Source organism: Carlito syrichta, unplaced genomic scaffold (assembly GCF_000164805.1).
Source record: "Carlito syrichta isolate Samal-C Ts95f unplaced genomic scaffold, Tarsius_syrichta-2.0.1 Scaffold304259, whole genome shotgun sequence".
NCBI lineage: Eukaryota > Metazoa > Chordata > Mammalia > Primates > Tarsiidae > Carlito > Carlito syrichta.
Window position 1 is genome coordinate 396004 of NW_007248355.1, and position 18430 is coordinate 414433.

At 38.4% G+C, this 18430-nt stretch overlaps 1 protein-coding gene across 1 annotated transcript in view; it reads right to left on the reverse strand.

The window, feature by feature from the left end:
- HAPLN1 (hyaluronan and proteoglycan link protein 1) overlaps nt 1–18430 on the reverse strand; it is a 78657-nt gene that overhangs the window by 11883 nt on the left and 48344 nt on the right. Inside the window, exon 3 of the mRNA XM_008059575.1 lies at nt 682–1053. Within this exon, the coding sequence (XP_008057766.1) occupies nt 682–1053 (372 nt within the window). The remainder of the gene's footprint in view (nt 1–681; nt 1054–18430) is intronic.

Below are 18430 nucleotides of genomic sequence, written 5' to 3' on the forward strand. Positions count from 1 at the left end.
TTCATGCAATAAGAAAAATTCTATCAATGCTGCCAAAATTCACCCTTCAGTGTAGAGTAAGACTGAAATTTACAAAACACAAGATGTTCTGTGACAAGTCAGGAACTAAGGAGAGGAGATTCCCTGGAGGGTAGACATTGAATTGGGGGAGGTGGGATGGCAAGGACACTTTTTGTTGTCTAGCTTTGTACATATGTTGGTTTTTGAACCTACTGCTTTACATATTTAAAAAACAATTACCCCCCAAATTCCTTGGCCATTTGGTATTCAATGCCAAGGAGACTTTGGACCATTAAAAAAACCTGCTTCTTTACAAGAATTTTTAAATAAATCTAGAGGTTGCATTTTGTCAAATTAAGTTCTTGCAGTCATTCTACAGAATATAATGACATATTTTAGTTAGCAGATGTCCTTTATAAAACTTGCCATTATTTTGAAACTGAGATAATTTTAGAAGCATACAATGAAAAAGCATACAATCTGAATTTCTCAATATCCGCATCATGGGATTTAAATTTTGAATAGCATTGCAAAGTACAAAGGAATATAAAAACACACTAGGCATGGACTTTGGGTTTCTCACTTCATTTCTATGGTAACCACTAGGCACGGTTCCTCATGGAAACAAAAAGCCAAGATTAATGATCATTTCCAAGTTGAGTGTGGCCCACAGATGCCTACCTTGCAAATCTAGTGCCACCACGGCAGTGTCGTCTTCCAGTCCTTCGATCACCTCACACTTGTACCTCCCGTAATCATCCAGGGTGAGGTCTGTGATGATCAGGGAAGCGTCGTTCTCGCCACCCCCCTTCAGGAACACTCTGCCCTGGTAGCTTCCGTAGCTCTTCTTGTGGTAGCCCATGGAAACGAAGACATCCACTTCTTTGAGGTAATCGGAAGTTAGCTTGGTCCACTTAATTCGAATTTTGTGGATTCCTGAGCCAAATGCTGTAGGGTCTCGGTAAAATTTACATGGCAGTGTGACATTGCCACCTCTGTGTGAGAATACTTTGGCATGTTCAGCTTCCACGAGTAGACGGGGGCCATTTTCTGCTATAATTGAAAAAGAAATAATAGCCATTAATATGCTTTCAACTTTGTTGTAAAATGGAATATGCTACGTAGACTGGATGCCTGTTGAAGAATAGTTGTGGGTGATTTGCTCCTTACACAATCTTTTTTGAATCAAGTAGGTAGGCAGCTCTAGGAATTAGAAGGCATCTATAAGGTAGTCAAGTCTTAAATTCCAGAGGGAAGAATGTACATTATAATTAATAAGAAATATTGGATCCAAGACTCCAATGTCACTTGAAGGTCAATGATTTAACAATAGAATCTATTTTTCTGTTTCCAATTTTCTTCTACATTAAAATAGCCAAAATGTAGAAACAAGACTAGGAGAAGTGACAGAGTGCCCTGACTATTCATAAGCGTAACCCAAAACCTTTCAAGGTCTGGTAAGCCCAGCACAGCTATCTACTACATATCTTTGCATAGCTCTTACAGGCAAAATATGGAGCAACATGATCCACTCTCTTTGTTCTGTCCTGGCCCAAGAACTCAAAAACTCCTTTTCATTCGCCTTCTATTCAAATATGCCTGTGCTAGTCTCTCCTGAGGCATGCAAAACAACATGTATAGATTTCAGATTTGCACTCAAACCAGATTTCAGAAAGGCATTTTCAGTGAATGCTTTTTGACAAACTTCAGAAGATTTTGAAATATATTCCTCAAATTTGAATATTAAAAATGTATCCAAAGATTGACTTGTTTTCTAATTAACTGAATACTATTTGCTTCTTTATTTCCTTAAATATCCTCCCACTCACTTCTTTCTGCTGTGTCTGGTGTTATGATTGTCTTATCCCTTCTACCTGTCCTTCCTTTCATCTCCTCCCATCCCTGCCAAGGACTGCATCGCCTTCCAAAGAACACCACAATATCCTGAGTCTGCCAAGTCAGCAGGGCTGTTGCCTTCTAGAGACCAGCTGTTATTTTCAGATCTTGGCTTTCTCTGGGGTTTCCCCCAGGTTAGTACATTCTGCTCTTCACCTTGACAACGTCTCATGAGGATGCGCAATACTTTGGAAATGAGAAAGTGATATAAAAACTTTTGGGGACACATACCTATGTGTTCTTACACAGCTTTCAAAAGCTGCCAGGGCTGACTGTCATGCGGGTCTACAGATCTCCCACCCTGGGCAGGTAGGTATTGAATTGTCCTTGAACATGAATCATTTGAGGTGTACAAATTACCGGGAAGAGTAGCTACTTACTTAGAGATACAGTTATTTAATGGCATACATAGGATTCAGATTTTAAAATAGAAAGTGTCAAAAAATAGACACAGTATTTATATTTTTAGCAATCAACTAATATTTTAAAATGAGTATATCCTTTCATTTATAAGTGAGCCCAAGCCTCAAAAATTGAAAAGCTGAACCAAGACATTGATGCTCTCACCTTTGAACAGATAATGAAACAAAAAGATAACAGCTTCCTGCCATATTTGTGAAATCACAAATCTAGCTCATCACACATTTCCTGTACAGTCTTTATCTTCTTATTTAGTACCATAGAATCTCAACAGAGAAAAGATAAATCTATCCAAGTCTACCCTACACATACTTTTTCCCTGATGACTGCATCCTGGTTCTACCTAAGCATCTCTAGTGTCATCTTTCTGGGAGGAGGAAAAGGTACTGTTGAATAATTGTGCTCATTTGTGTCCAAGAGCCACAGGGAATATTTCTTACTCAGTATCTTGGGGTGACAGGGCACCTGGAAGATGGCCTTCCCATGCTGGGACATGTGTTTACATATGACATTGCTGCATGAGGTCTCAGATTCATGATTCTTTCAAGTTGTTTAGTTTAAAGTCAAAATTAATGCCAACATGTACTGGGAGAGAAGATATGACAGTAGTCAAGGACGAGGGCTTTAATGTAATATAGACCTAGGTCTAACCTCACCTCCTCAATTCACTAGCTCTATAGCCTGGGGCAAGTTATGCAACCTCTAAGTCCAGTAGAATTAGGGATAGTAATACCTACGGTATTAAAATTAACTGAATACACGTAAAGCACATAGAATAGTCACTGGCCACTAGTAAGTGTGCACTGTCAACTGTTCCTACTGTATAGATTTTATGCAGCATTTCTCAAATATGATACTGCCCAATATTGACCATAATCTCGCCATATACTAATCTTCCATAGTTTCACTTACTTAGAATATTTTGAACCATGTTGAGTAAGAAGTAAATATGCAAAATGCCACCTGTGTCATACAGGAGACTTGCAAATTGGTGCAGTTCAGTAAATCATAAACTGTTCCAGAATGAAAACAGGATCCAAATGTTTTATAAGTTAAGGCATTAAAGCCTTAACTTTTCTGTGGTTTACTGTAAACTATCTTGTCATATTTTGGAAAAGAAGTGCAGGCTTCTGATTTTTGTTTTTGTTTGACTTCTATTCCAGCACCGTGAGTAGAGGACAACTCATGTGGCATAACATTGAAAACTGAGCAGTCATTGAAAATCCACTGACTGCCGGGCTCGGTGGCTCAGCCTATAATCCCGTGCCTTTAGAAGGCTGAGGCGAGAGGATTGCCTGAGCCCGCGGGTTTGAGACCCGCCTGGGCAACTTGGCGAGACCTCATCTCTACAATAAATCAAAAATCAACCAGGCATGGTAGCGCACGCTTGTAGTTCCAGCTACTTGGAAGGCTGAGGTGGAAGGATCGCTGGAGCCCAGCAGGTCGAGGCTGCGGTGGTCGGAAGCGGCCACTGCACTGCAGTCTGGGCGACAGAGTGAAACTCCAACTCAAAAAAAAAAAAAAGAAAAGAAAATCTACTGACTTTACATAAAATAATTCTTCTAACAAGCCTGCTGCAATGTATAAAATTCTAACCATTCTTATTTCTTATTTGGGGTTGGAGATATCGAGGTAATAGATGACAGAAGTCTCTAGCTGAAATTCAAAGAACCCTTGGAAAGCCGTGAAGCACATCTGGAGACCAAGGGCCACTCACATTCACTGATCTAACCCCCAACCATGGCCTCGAAATCATATTTTGTCTGTTTGCTTGTGTTTAAATCTACACTGGGGATGACACAGCACCAAGCGCTACAGTAGGGAGTGGCCTGCTGCAGGACAGGTGAGATATGGAGGGGTGAGCCCTGGCCAGCAAGTTGGGATCCCTGAGCACATGTCTCAGCTGTTGGGCTCTGACAAGTCCACGTCATGAGACCCTTGCGCTTGCAATCCTTATTGGGCTCCATATCACAGAGGAAAGGAAAGGGACAAAGACCACAGAAAGGGACCCATGAGCACCGACTACAAACCCTGCACACTCTTGCCTGGAGAGAGTCTGAAATGAATGCTTAAAATTGTTTGATCATCAGGGCTCCTGCACAGCAATTAAAATGCAAGTGATAAAAATAAGACTTGATCATTAAGATTAGTATTGCTTGTTTTTCTTTTTAAAGAACATGAAAGAACAAATAAAACTGGGCAGCACACCAGTGTTCATTCCCCTTTTCCTGCCCATGTGAAAGATGCTCATGAACCCCTGAGCACACTTTGGAAGACCTCAGTCCAGCGTCTACACACAAGCTGCATATTGAAAACATTTGGCTAACTGATGTTGAAGATGTCCAGTGCGGGATGGGATGTTTTCTTTTCTTTTTTTTTGAGTCAAGGTGTTTCTCTGTTGCCCAGGCTGGAGTGCATGGCACTATCATGGCTCACTGCAGCCTCAACCACCTGGACTTAGGTGATCCTTCCACCTCAGCATCCTGAGTAGCTGGGACTACAAGTGTGTGCTACCACACGTGGCTAATTTTTTGATTTCTTTATCTTTTCTTTTCTTTCTTTCTTTCTTTTTGTTTTTGGAGACAAGTTCTCCCTATATTGCCCAGACTGGTCTGGAACTCTTGGGTTCAAGCAATCCTCCTGCCTCGACCTCCCAAAGTGCTGGGATTACAGGTATGAGCTACTGTGCCTGGCCAGGACTACATTTTTTTTAAAGAGCAATTTACAAGTACAAAAACTTCCCATTTGTATCCATGAGGGTCAGTGACAATGACTTGAAAGATTGGATGCCCTTCAAAGCTCAGAGTTGATTCCAGGGAAAACAGCAGGGCCTGGAGAGATGCTAATGGGGACCGCTGGGCCTTGTTATTACTTTACAGGTTCTGCTGTGATCTGGAGGATGTTGTCTGGTTTTACCAAGCAGTGAACACAGTAGTGTGACCAAACAACAGGTCTCTGTACTTGCTATGAAATTCAGATAAAGTCTTTCAAACAAGAGGACTAAAACAATTGCAGAAAAGAAACTTAGAAATATGGTATTGGACCACTACCAATTGTTCTTAGTTCTATTAAAAGTGTATTTTTTTGAGGTCAGTTCATACCCAAAGAACCTAGGTAACAGAAAAAAGAAGAAGTTGCTATGGACCAAAGTCTGTCTTTTCAAAGTGAACTGTGGATCGTGTAAGATCATCAGTCTTGGTTGTTAGTTACTTTCTCCATTGATGTATATAGTTGGAGGAGGTTTAAGACCTTTGGATCTTCTAGATCAATAATTATAATGAAGAAAACTCAACGGGGGAATGTAAGATGTCTACATAAAGTACTAGATATGGACATTTAAAAATATGTCTCCTAGGAAAAGCTCTACCCCCATCATTTAATTTTTTATGTGGTACAGTATATATTAAACAATTTGCTATTTTAACCAATTCATTGTCATCAATTACCTTAATGTTGTTGTGCGGCCATCACTACCAGCTCTTTCGAAAACCTTTTCACCACCCAAAGCAGAAAAATCATTTCTCCCTAACATCCTAAACCAACAGACATGGACTCAATTGTCAGCTCCACAATAAGTCATTTGAAAAAACAATGTACAAGGTTTAAAAACACTTCCTGCTTTTGTGACGCATGTTAACTAACACTTTAGTAGATATGGATGTGTAAGAATGACTGACACAATGGAAGCTGTGATTTCTCCTCTGGTAGCCAAAGCATACAGCAAAGAAGGAACAGGGTGTATTTGTATCCTTATCTTCGTGCTGACTATGGTCTATTGAAAGCTATCCCTCTGTCCTATTTATGTTGTTTCTCCAGCATCAGCATCATGGCTGACATACAGTCAGTGTCTAAACATGGATGGAAGTGTCCTAGTGATGCCTAGTGCCTGTGCGTAGTGATGGTGGTAGACATAAACAGTGGGCTGGCTTTATACCCTTCTAGAGCTCTACAGTGAAAATTTTTAATCAAAATAGTTATATACATTAAAAGCGCAATATTTAAGTAGAATACATGATTTAGACATTTGTTTCTCATTGGATCTTACACATTACATCTGAACAGAATACAGAGTTTAGGAAAGTTAAAGAATAAATACCCTACTCATTAACCTTGAATTGCTTATAATTACTTTGTTTCCTTTGGATCAGAATGAATCTAATCTTTCCTGAAACTGCTCACCAGGAGTTAGAAGCAACCACCCTTAGGTCATGATTTTGATGTGTCTAGTTGAGGACATCAGAAATTTTTCCAGGTCCCCCATCCCTGCTGGCCCTCTCCCCTCATCCCCTCCAGTCAACCTTTACTGCGCTCTCAGAGGGCGTATTACTTAAATTTGTTAGAGTCAAAGTCTAATCTTGCTTCTCCAGCTACTCATTTTTTAAAATTTTGTTTTAGAGAGGGTCTCACTCTATTGCCCAGGTTAGAGTGCAGTGGTATGATCATGGCTTACTGCAGCCTTGCACTCCTGGACTCAAGGGATCCTCCTGCCTCAGCTTCCTGAGTAGCTGGGACTACAGGCATGAGACACCATAACTGACTGATTAAAAAATTTTTTTTTGTAGAGATAGAGTTTTGCTATGTCGGCCAGACTGGTCTTGAACTCCTGGCATCAAATCACGCTCCCGCCTTGGCTTCCCAAAGTGCTGGGACTACATAGATGTGAGCCACCATACCCAGGACTATAGATGTGAGCCACCATGCAAAGGATTTTGAGCCTGTTGAAGGGCAGATCTGAAGAGGCCAGTAAAAAAATGATCTCATTCCTGTCCCATGCCCTCACCTACTTGATTTGAGTTTGAAATCTTTTTGCATTTTTCCCTGACCCATTTTTTCTTCCATCTGGAGTTCAGATTTTGATCTAAAGATATGCGAGAGTTCTCGTGCTTCCTACTATGTGTGAGAATTCAAACGTTTGTATTATTTTGTATAAACTATACCTGAAAGGATTCATAAGAAACTAATAACTTTGGCAGACTGTGTAAGTCATAGTGGAAGTCTGGGTAGAGGAATGCTTAGGAGAGTTTTGCTGTGTTCACTTCCATATTGAAAACTTGTTGAACCATATGGATATGTCATCTATGCACAAACAAAGTAAAAATGGTATACAGATACATTTTAGAGTTTAAGGAAATTGATCAACAAATAAGCAAGAATAAACTTTGTCTAGAATCTCTGGAAATACACACAAAAAGCTGGTAGCCATCACTGTAGTCTATTATTGCAATTGAAGGATTACTTTTTCTCAGTACTGTCGTCCTCTGTATTGCTATAAAAAATGTTATCTTTAAACGTGTTTAAAACATGAAAGTTTTAATCTAATTTTCCTTTTTTGTTTACAGATAATGTTGTCAAAGATACTGTGGTCTAGCTTTGCACTCTAAAGGAAATAATTTTGGAAATCATATAAGTGAATATCGTTCTTTTATATGAAGTGATTGGTTTTTCATCATTTGTGACCCTGCCTTTCAGTCTTATGGTTTACAAGATCCTATTCTTCCCTTCTGGACTGGCTCCCAGCCCTGCCAGGGGCTACTTTCTCTCTAATTGCTGTGTATTTTTTTGTGTCTTGATCTTTCCCACCCATCTAGAACTAAACTAAATTGCCTAGAATTGTGTTTTGACAATTTCTCAAGTGGCATATGATATAGTTTGAATGTTTATCTCCACCAAATCCTAATGCACGAGTGACTTGGTGCTGTTCTTTTGGTAATGAGTGAATTCTCACTGTATTAGTTCGCCTGAGAGCTGGTGGTTTAAAAGAGGTTGACACTTCTTCCCATCTCGCTTGCTTCCTTTCTCGCCATGTGACCCGCTGGCTCCCCTTTACTTTCTGCCATGATTGTCGCTTCCTGAGGCCTCATCAGAAGCTGAGTAGATGCTGGTACCATGAAGAACTATGAGCCAAAATAAAACTCTTGTCTTTTTAAATTACCAGCTTCAGGTATTCCTTTACAGCAATGGACTAATACAGAATATATCCTTCCCGTTGCGATCTGTATTATCTGAGGTGATGTGCTACAGAGCATCTCTCAGGTATTGACCAGATCCATCACTGTCCCTTTCCTTACAGCTAAATTGATTTTGGAATGGGAAACTACCCAATTGGGTGATGCTGATCTTGGATGAGTACTATGTTATTGCTATACCCAGGAGTCTTAGTAAAACATAAGGATAAATTCTATCACTATTTTGGAGCTTGGAGATTTTCCTATGACAATATTAAAAAGAAAAGCTTTTCTCAAGGACAGTGAAATTCCCTTCTCACACCCAAAGGATGTCTAAGATTAACTTTTTCCATATAAATCTGATAAGGGTGGGATTTTATGCTTGAATGGGCATTAAGAGATCCCAGGAAGCTCTGGGAGTCAACTGAACACACTTAAAAAATCACTGTTCAAGATGTACCCTTGAAACTCTGTTAATATCCTGATAAATATTCTGTCTCTTCCTAATTCCCTTTTCCTCACCCTTTTCCACTAGGAAGAAGTGAAGGGTAGAAGGGAGTTTAGCTCTGATCTGCTGATAAGCATTTATAAGGTATTGGCTAGGGACACAGTCTATGCCTCTTACATTGTGTCACTTAACCTTTCTGTGCCTCAGTTTCCTCAACAGTAAAATGGAGTTGTCATTTTTGTCCCAATGTTCTTGTGAGGGTTAAATGAGGCGACACACACTGAGACTTGAGCCTTGTGTCTGCTACAGTGAGTTCCCAGCTAATGTTGACTGTCACTAGCATACATTCACTGAATGTCCAAAGTGTGCCAGGTATGGATAACAGCTTGTCTATGTCTACATTTATGTCCATGTCTATGTCTGTGCCTATGCCAATGTCCATGTCTATGCCTGTCTTTATCCATGTTTACGTCTACGTTTATGTCTATGTCTGTGTCTATGTGTATATCCCTGTTTGTACCTATGTTTATGTCTATGCTTATATCTATGTCTATGTCCATGTCCATGTCTATGCCTATGTCTATGACTATATCCATGTCTGTATCTATATCTATGTCAATGTCTATGTCCACATCTATGTATATATTCATGTCTTTGTCTATGTCTATGTCCATGTCTACATACATGTCCATGTCTATGTCTATATCCATGTCCATGTCCATGTCTATGTCTATATGCATGTCTATGTCCATGTCCATATCCATGTCTGTCTATATTCATGTCTATGTCTATGCTTATATCTGTATCCATGTCTATATATCTATGTCCATATCTATATCAATTTCCATATCTATCTTTATGTATTTGAATATTTATTTATTTATTTTGAGTTGGAGTCTCACTCTGTCTGTCAGGCTAGAGTGCAGTGGCATGCTCACAGTCACCCCAGCGTCAACCTGCTGGGCTCTGGCGATCCATCTGCCTAAGCCTTCCAAGTAGCCGGAACTACAGGTGTGTGCTCACATACCTGGCTAATTTTTGATTTATTGTAGAGTCAAAGTCTTGCCAAGTTGTCTGAGCTGGTCTTAAACCCATAGGTTCAGGCAATCTACTTGCCTTGGCCTCCCAAAATGCTGGGGTTACAGGTTGAGCCACCGAACCCGGCCTCTATATTTATATCATGCAATTTCTGTCTGCCCCCTCCTCCATTTCCCTGGGGGGGTCTTCTCTATTTCACTAGGGATCTACTTGGAGTGAGTATGGAATGAGTATATTTGCAGCCAATCACCATGATGGCCTATGGGAAAAGTTTCTCTGAATCCCAAGAGCAATTTTTTTTTCCATAGCAATTTGATTTCTTCTGAACACTGTTACATACATTAAACAGAATAAAACAGGGATAATTTTTCCCTATTTGTCACCAAGTGGTGCTACAAAGGCTTTGATGAACCGCGTATGGTTTGTTTATGGGTTTAGAGCACAAGAACCAGCCTGCCTGAGTTTAACCTCAGCCTTACTGCTTCACAATCATGTGATCTGCATCAAACTACTTAACTTCCCTCTTCAGTGAGATTTAATATATTCACACGCTTTGTGATAAGAATTCAAGGGCATGACCCAGATAATGACATTTTGTTATGAGGAACACACATAGTAAGAGATTTTAAGTGCTGATATTAACTCATTACTAATTTTGCAAGTGTTAATTCTCATGTAAGTTGTTCTCTAAGTAGAAACAATCTTAGTAAGTTTGGCAACTTGGGTTCTCTGCTCTGGTTAATAATTTTCAGAATTTAAATTTATTCATGTTATCAAAGATTTATGGATCAAGAACTAGCATTTAATTCTTATTCTTTTAGATTTAGAAAAAAGCAAGTTATCATAATTATAGACAAATTAAAGAACACAGAAAAATACAATTGGAATGTTTTATTAATATGTTGAATGGTATTCTTAATATAAGCATATTTTCCAGGGTTTTAACTGTAATAATCTGTTTCAAAGAATGTGGAGAAATTAAAACATTAACACGAATCCTTCTTCATCATTAGGCTGTAATTATCCACACACGCCTCAATGATTGGAAATGTACCTTGATGTGGTAAAAGGGTAGAGCTCAAATCTACTTGTCTCCACTCAGTCTATCTAGAAGTGGAAATCTCTCACTGCAAGGGTATGTTTTCAACAGTGGCTTTATTTTAAACTTTAATCACTCTTTAGAAACAAGATAGTACTTTGCTGCTTCCCAGCCCCTCCACCTAATCTACACACTAGACGACAGTGAAATGCTGCTTGTTCTAACGTACCTTGTCAGTTTTTTACGTGACAAATGATGGCCTGTCTGAATTTTTCATCCATAATATCTGTTCCCTTTTGAGTAGACAGTGTTTGGAAAAGGTAGGGATTATTTTTATGTAAATTATTTTGTTCAACACTCCACAGCACAACTCTTGAGCATGTGAAAACATACCATGCATAGCTCAGACATGTGGTGATAAGCCACTAACAATGAAGTCAAGTTACCAACATGTTTAATTAAACTAAGGGTTACACAGCACCATCTCTACTGATTGTTTGATGCCCATTCTTGAGGGAAGACATGTTTATGCCACTACATTGCAGTAACACAAAATACGCAGAATATTTTTGAAGTAATCTTATGGAACTATTAGGTTTCTTATATTTTTGGTGTCTTCATTTTGAAATAAGAATACTTCCATAATAAAGATTTCATGTTTTCCCTAGATACTATTAGTTTGATAAACTCTTGATTTAATATTTTAATTTCTTAGCATTTTGGTAGTTTTTATTTTTATTTATTGAGTCAGAGTCTCACCCTATTGCCCAGGCTGGAGTGCTGTGGCATGCTCACGGCCACCTCAGCCTCGACCTGCTGGGTTAAGGCGATCCTTCTGCCTCAGCCTTCCAAGTGGCTGGAACTACAGGCATGCGCTACCATGCTCAGCTTATTTTTTTATTTATTGTGGAGATGAAGTCTCATCAAGTTGACCAGGCTGGTCTTGAACCCCTGAGCTTAGGCAATCCTCTCACCTCGGTCTCTCAAAGTTCTGGGATTACAGGTTTGAGTCACTGCACCCAGCTTTGGTAGATTTTTGTATTCTGAAAGACTCTCTTAAAGTGGTGATTTTCCACTTCGCATTTAAATAAGGAGATGAATCAATTTAAAAAGTTGAGTCTTTTTGATTTATTGTAGAGATGAGGTCTCGCCAAGTTGCCCAGGTGGGTCTTGAACACGCGGGCTCAGGCAATCCTACTTACCTCAGCCTCCCAAGGCTTGGGATTACAGGCTGAGCCACCAGCCGGGCGTGGTAGTGTGCACCTGTAGTTCCAGCTATTTGGAAGGCTGAGGCAGAAGGATCGCTGGAGCCCAGCAGGTCGAGGCTGCGGTGGCCGGGAACGGACACTGCACTCCAGTCTGGGTGACAGAGTGAGACTCCAACTCAAAAAAAAAAAAATTGAATCTTTTATTTATTAATATTTAGTAAAATTGGCGACCCAGTATGCCTAATGACATTAACATGAAGTCGTACAGCTACAGGTCAGTATTTCAGCAGAGTCAACATGAATTCTTGCAGAGCTGCCACCAAAGGGAAAGCCTTCACTATTTAATGGGGTTTTTTTTGGTATTTGGGAGAGTTTCTAAATAATTACTGGCTTCCCATACAGTTTGCTCATTTCAGCACCAAGGATGAAACAGAGAAAGCAATGGCTGGTCAGTGTGAATTTGCTGCTACCTGAAAAGATTATTAAATATTAACTTTTATACTTGGAAATATCATTAAACTGTATTGTTTTAACAGATACTTTACAGATTAACATAGAGTTCAGCATTCTAGATTATTCAACATCAAGTTTAGAAGTATTCTCAAGTATTCTTAATGTCTTTTATGTATTTAACTCCGCTAAGTGATAAAAAACTTTCATGAGTATGGTTCAAAGTTCTATTTCCTTCCTTCCTTCCTTCTTTCCTTCCTTCCTTCCTTCCTTCCTTCCTTCCTTCCTTCCTTCCTTCCTTCCTTCCTCCCTCCCTCCCTCCCTTCCTCCCTTTCTCTCTCTCTCTCTCTCTCTCTCTCTCTCTTTCTTTTGGTAACTAGTTACTCTTTTGTCTACATTTCCACCTTTATCGAACACTTATTTTATTCATTCTTTCTTGCCTACAGCCTGATATTATTGTCAGTAAGCTCATTGAGGATAACCCAGTGTTTTGCACAAAGGAGACCAATATTTGACAAATACTTGAAAAGTAGATTTTCTCAAAAAGATACCAGTCATGGGCTAGCACTTATCCATGTTGGCAGAAGCAAAGTTGGTATGAAAACATATTTCTGTTACTGTAGACAACAACTTTACATTCATAGTAATGACTGTCTCTCTTACTAAACTAATAAGCTCAATGAAGCCAGGGTTCATGTGTTTTGTTGATCATTGTGTCCCCAATGCCTATATGTAGATGTTCGATATATTTGTTGGATAAAAGAGTGGTCTTCAGGTATATATACATATGTGTGTGGTATATGAGTATTTTTACACATGTATGCATTTTCCTATATATACATTTTTGTTCTTTTCTCTTGGGCCCATTTATTATATTAATATGACAATATTTGTAGTTTGATCAAATGGCAAGCCTGTGTTTAATGTAGTAGCTTCTCAATATAATTTTTTGCTTCATGCTCTATAAACAGGAAATCTTAGAATTAGTCATCTAATATTGATGATGTGCTAACTTTCATAATTCTATGGTGAGATTTTTCTGATATTTTATACCTACAAATTTCTAGATAGAATTATTAACACTGTATATATTTATCTAAATGTGATTTGGAAAATAATCATGGATATTATTGCTGGTATTTTTAGATTTTGCATTTATGGTTGCAAATAACTTACTCTCTGTCCCAAACAAAAGTGAATTATCTAAATTTTTATAACAGATTCAGAGTTCAAATGAGTTTTTGCTGAGAGAGAGGACATTAAGCTAGAGTAACCCTTGCCTAGTTCTCCCATTAAACTTTGGCTCTGCAGATGGTTTGTGGTCATACATTATTAAGTCACCCCACTGCTTCTGATCCAGTCTGTACCACCAGATCCCAACTCTGCAGTTATTACATAAGGAACAGGATAGCATTGCAGAACACTGGATGTAAATCCAATACTCTTCGAGCTGCACCCATGTGTTGGGAGTCTTGCTGCATCTGGCCTCTTGTGGACCCTTACAGAGTAGAAGACGCTGTGTGCAGGGCAGGGGCCTCGCACACGACAAGACAGACTTTGCCACCCACATTCATAAACCTCTAGTTCCTCTGCTGCTTTTCATTCCCCAAATTAAGAAGATTTCCCTGAGATTTAGAAAAACTGGATTAGAACTTGATTAAGAAATATAACTGGATTTTGGTTCTGGGTTTATATAACAAACACACTGATCGCCTGTGAATTATTGGGAGTAGATGACTGGGACACATCAGACAAGGGGCCCTGACCTTATAGAGCTGTTGTATGTTCTTGTGGCAAAGACAGATGACAAACAATTACATACAAATAATAGAATCTACAGCCAGTTCCACAGAGAAAAGGAAAAGATGAGGGTGCTGAGGGAGTCAGAGTGTAGTAGTCAGGATGAGTTCATTAAAAAGGTGAGGAATGAGCCCAGAGTTGAAGAAGGGGAGGAGATTTGCCAAGATAAATTGCCCCTCATCATCCAGAAGACCTGGAACAAGCACACCAAGACTCTGGGTCTTGATTTCCTCATTTGTACACTGGGAGATAGGTGTAGACTGTCTATAGAAGTCCTTCCATATTCTTAAATTTCACACACTGTGGCTCAGTTTAAGTCAACATGACAGAGTGAGGGCAGACATCTAGTTCATGTTTACTGAGTTCACACGACATATCATGTACCACTAAGTGCTTTGGATGTCACAGTGCTTAAGAAATGCTAATTATGATAGTGGCAATTTGGAAGTATTTTATTGCATTCATTCAACTAGCTGTTAAGCACCTACTATGTGCTGGACTCTGCTATGTAGTTAGAGATACAAGGGGGGCAGTCTCATGAGGGAGGGGGGCATGTTAGCAAAAAGTGACACTCACTAAGCTGTGAGAGAATGGAGCCCAGGTGGGAAGAAGGTGAGGTGATGATCAGGATGCTCAAAGGAAGGAGGAGCCAACAATACAGAGCATCCACTTCCACGGGTTTCGGATAGACATTACTTTTGCTACTTGCAGAGATGAACTTTGAGTAATTCCTTCTTTAGAAAAATTGAATTATTTTATCGTTTGAGAAAGGTGACAACTTTTACTTAGTAAGTAGAAGGGGATAGTTTTAATTTCTGAGAGTTCCTCCTGTCATTCTTTATTACAAATATAAAGCAGTTTTATCTGTGTTCACATAATAAGTAAATTAAGAGAGGGTATTACCAAAAAAGCTTCAATTTTTATAAGAAAAGCAAAAATGATCAAATAATGCTAAATACTGTTGGGGAAATTTTAAACTGAAATTAAAGAGGGCAAAGCAGACAACTTGCAATGTGTTTACTTCATTAGAATTGAGGTGAAATTATGGTTCTGTTAATAAACATGTTTTGAAAAGCATGAACTTTTCCCACCAGTATTTGTGGTCCATTTTCTATTTAAAAGAGAGAAAGAAATAGACATACCAGTAACAACCACCAGGATAACTACTGGGAGCCGGTACTGTACTAAGCTCTTTTCTAAGTATTATCTCATTTAAATTTTACAAAGCTCTATACATCTGACAGATTAGGCCCAGTTTTACAGATGTAATAACTGAGACTTGGAAAGATTAAATAAATTTTCCAAGGTCTGAGCTAGTAAGTGGTGTTTAGGGGAATGACTCAAACTTATCATCAAAAAACCTTTTGAACACTAGATTTGGAACACTAGATGCAGGAAGCACTGACTCTATGACCTTGATAAGGTCAAGCAGTTATGTATATAGTTTAACTGTAACTGTTTTGCTTTTTACATTGGTTAATGGGAAAACGGTCATAACATTTCTCTGTTATATATGTAATGTCTTCTTAAAAGCTGCATTTTAAAAAGTATATTCATTATCTCTGAAATTCTACTCGTAATTGAAAGTCTTTGCAAAGAGTTTTGGACCTGATACAAAAACAAGGGAGGACACCCCCTCCCAATCAGAATTATCTTTTGAGGGTGGGCCTCTTGTAGTACATGCTTTCTCCACTAGGTAAGTGTTTTAGGAAATCATAGGCATCAGTGTGCCAGCTAGTGTTGTTGTAAGAGGTTGTGTTTGGCTTCAGTGAATTTTTTTTTTTTTGAGATTCTTTTAACGTGTTTGCCCATTTCACAATGGATGACTTACGAGGACACCTGCACATATCACACTAATTGTTCAGCAGTTTTTGACCCAAAATGGCATGCCCTCCATGCCCTCCATGCCCTATTCAACCAGTCTTACCCTGAGTGACTTTTTTTTTGTTTCCCCAGATGAAAAAATCCTCAAAGGGAAATGTTTTGCTAATGTGGAAGAGTGAAACAAAAATGACAGAAGCACTAAAAGGCATCCAAATTGACGAGTTCAAAATTGTTCTGAACAGTGGAAAAAGCGTCTTGATAGCTCCATTCATTGCAATAACCAGAGAGTACTTTGGAGGTGACTGAAGTTTAAATATGTAAGAATAAATACACATTTTAAAAATAAATACCTTCTGTTTTTTGGGGTGCCTCTCTTCATGTCTCAAACGGTTCTTTTGTGTGATTTGGTACTCCATACAAAATTCTTCCTAATGATTTCAAGTTTCAAAGGATTTAAAAGTAGTGTGACTAGGTACATCATGATGTGAGGAATATAATCTTTAGTTGCAAGTATTACAGAGATGATAGGAACAGCAAACCCTCTTCCTGAAGAAGTATCTGAGAGAATTACTGTCCCCTACCCCGAGGACAGTCTGTTACATACAAACTAATATATTGATTGCACATTTTTGGTAGACTTTGTGGACAAGTAGAGTTTGCTTTCTTGTGCAACAAAATTAATTCAATGAAAAATTAAAGAAAATGAATTAGTTAATGTGAAACTGTATCTAAAGTTATGTCTTTCTCCTTGAGAACCTGGGAGAGTTTTCTTTTTCATAACCAAAAAAAAGTCCCTCACTAGGACTTTGCATAGGGGGCTCCACTTGCCATTTTCTTTCTTGACCATCTGTCTTTTCTTTTAAAAAAAAATCCAGATTAAATGCTTTTGTATCCATATCTCCATAAAATCTCCTCCAACAGAACTGAGAGGAAGCCTTCAGAAAAATAATTAGAACTCATGACTATTATTTAAATGTTGGATATCTGTATCAAGGCAGCCAAGAAGAATTTGAAGATGGTGTGTGTTAATATTATTTAGGCCCAGGGAACTTAAGAATTAAAAAAAATAGAAATGCAATTTTTAAAATGGGAGAAAAAAGAAAGGTGTTTTTACAGGAAGTTGAGTTTTGAACTATTTTCTATCACTGACAGAGGCTCATGGTGTTTATCAGTGCAATTCAAGAATTTGAGATTGAGATTGCAGATGCAATCATCTGACTGAAAATTCCTAAGAATTTTTGTGAGGGTTTCAGCGTCCCTGAATTCCTTCTGAGTCACGTTTGATAAATAAAAGTTTTGAATATGAGAAAATATACAGTTTTCAGGAATTAATGAAGTAAGTACATAATCTGCTTTGTTGACTCTCTACTGTGCTATATGGTTTATTTTGCATTGTCAAAGACAACTGGAATCCTGCTAGATCACTCAGAAGCAGTTTCTCTGAAAGACTATGAAATCTGAAAATTCAATATTAGCGCAATCACTAAAAACACATTGTTGAGAAAAAAGTAATGAGAACAGATATTTGGAACAATTTTAAAAATAAATTCTGGTTTACGTACATAACATTTTAATCCTATGACCTAAATCACATTTCAGCGTTAATTTCCAAAGCCAAATATAGACTTTGTAGATCTATTACTTGAAAGCTCTTTAGCAACTGTTGAAGGCAAGTCTGTACTTTCTAAGAATATGAATTTACAAGTAAAATGAAGTGGACTATCAAGCTTTAAAAAAAATTGGACAGTATATGCAAATAATCTGGAAAATTCTGATGCCTTGGGCCAGGAATTCCTTTGTACTAAATTTCAGCAGAGGAGACAGCAATGGGAAGGCTGGAAGAAGAGACATTTTCCTTGCAGAGATAACTTGAGTCTGACTTACAGGATTAATTAAAATGTACTAACATTTAAAAAATACTATTTTCATACTCTGAGTGAAATTTAGACTAAATGCTTGGTACGTAGTTTAGACTGTAACTTGGGTATCTGTCTACTAATAACTTGAAACCACAGCTGAAGTTTATTTTACATTGGACTTAAAAGTGTTGTTATTAATAATGACCAATCATTACCATTTGAGCTAAATTGAATTCTGTGACTAGAAGTTAAAAGAATGCTATTCCTCATCAGAAACCTCTGTGTGTAAATGCCTTACAGTCCTTGGGAAATTGTTCTGGCTCTACTATGTACATTAAAGAAACAGCCGAGTCAGCAACTCGCAGAGTGAAATTTATGATTCTGTAATTTCTTTCCACAGTGTAACAGTGAAAAAAATAAATAAAGCTGTTGGAAGCAAATAAAACCAAAAGAGATGTGTCTAAAACAGCTAGACACAGACAGATTCAGAATTCTATTTTGGC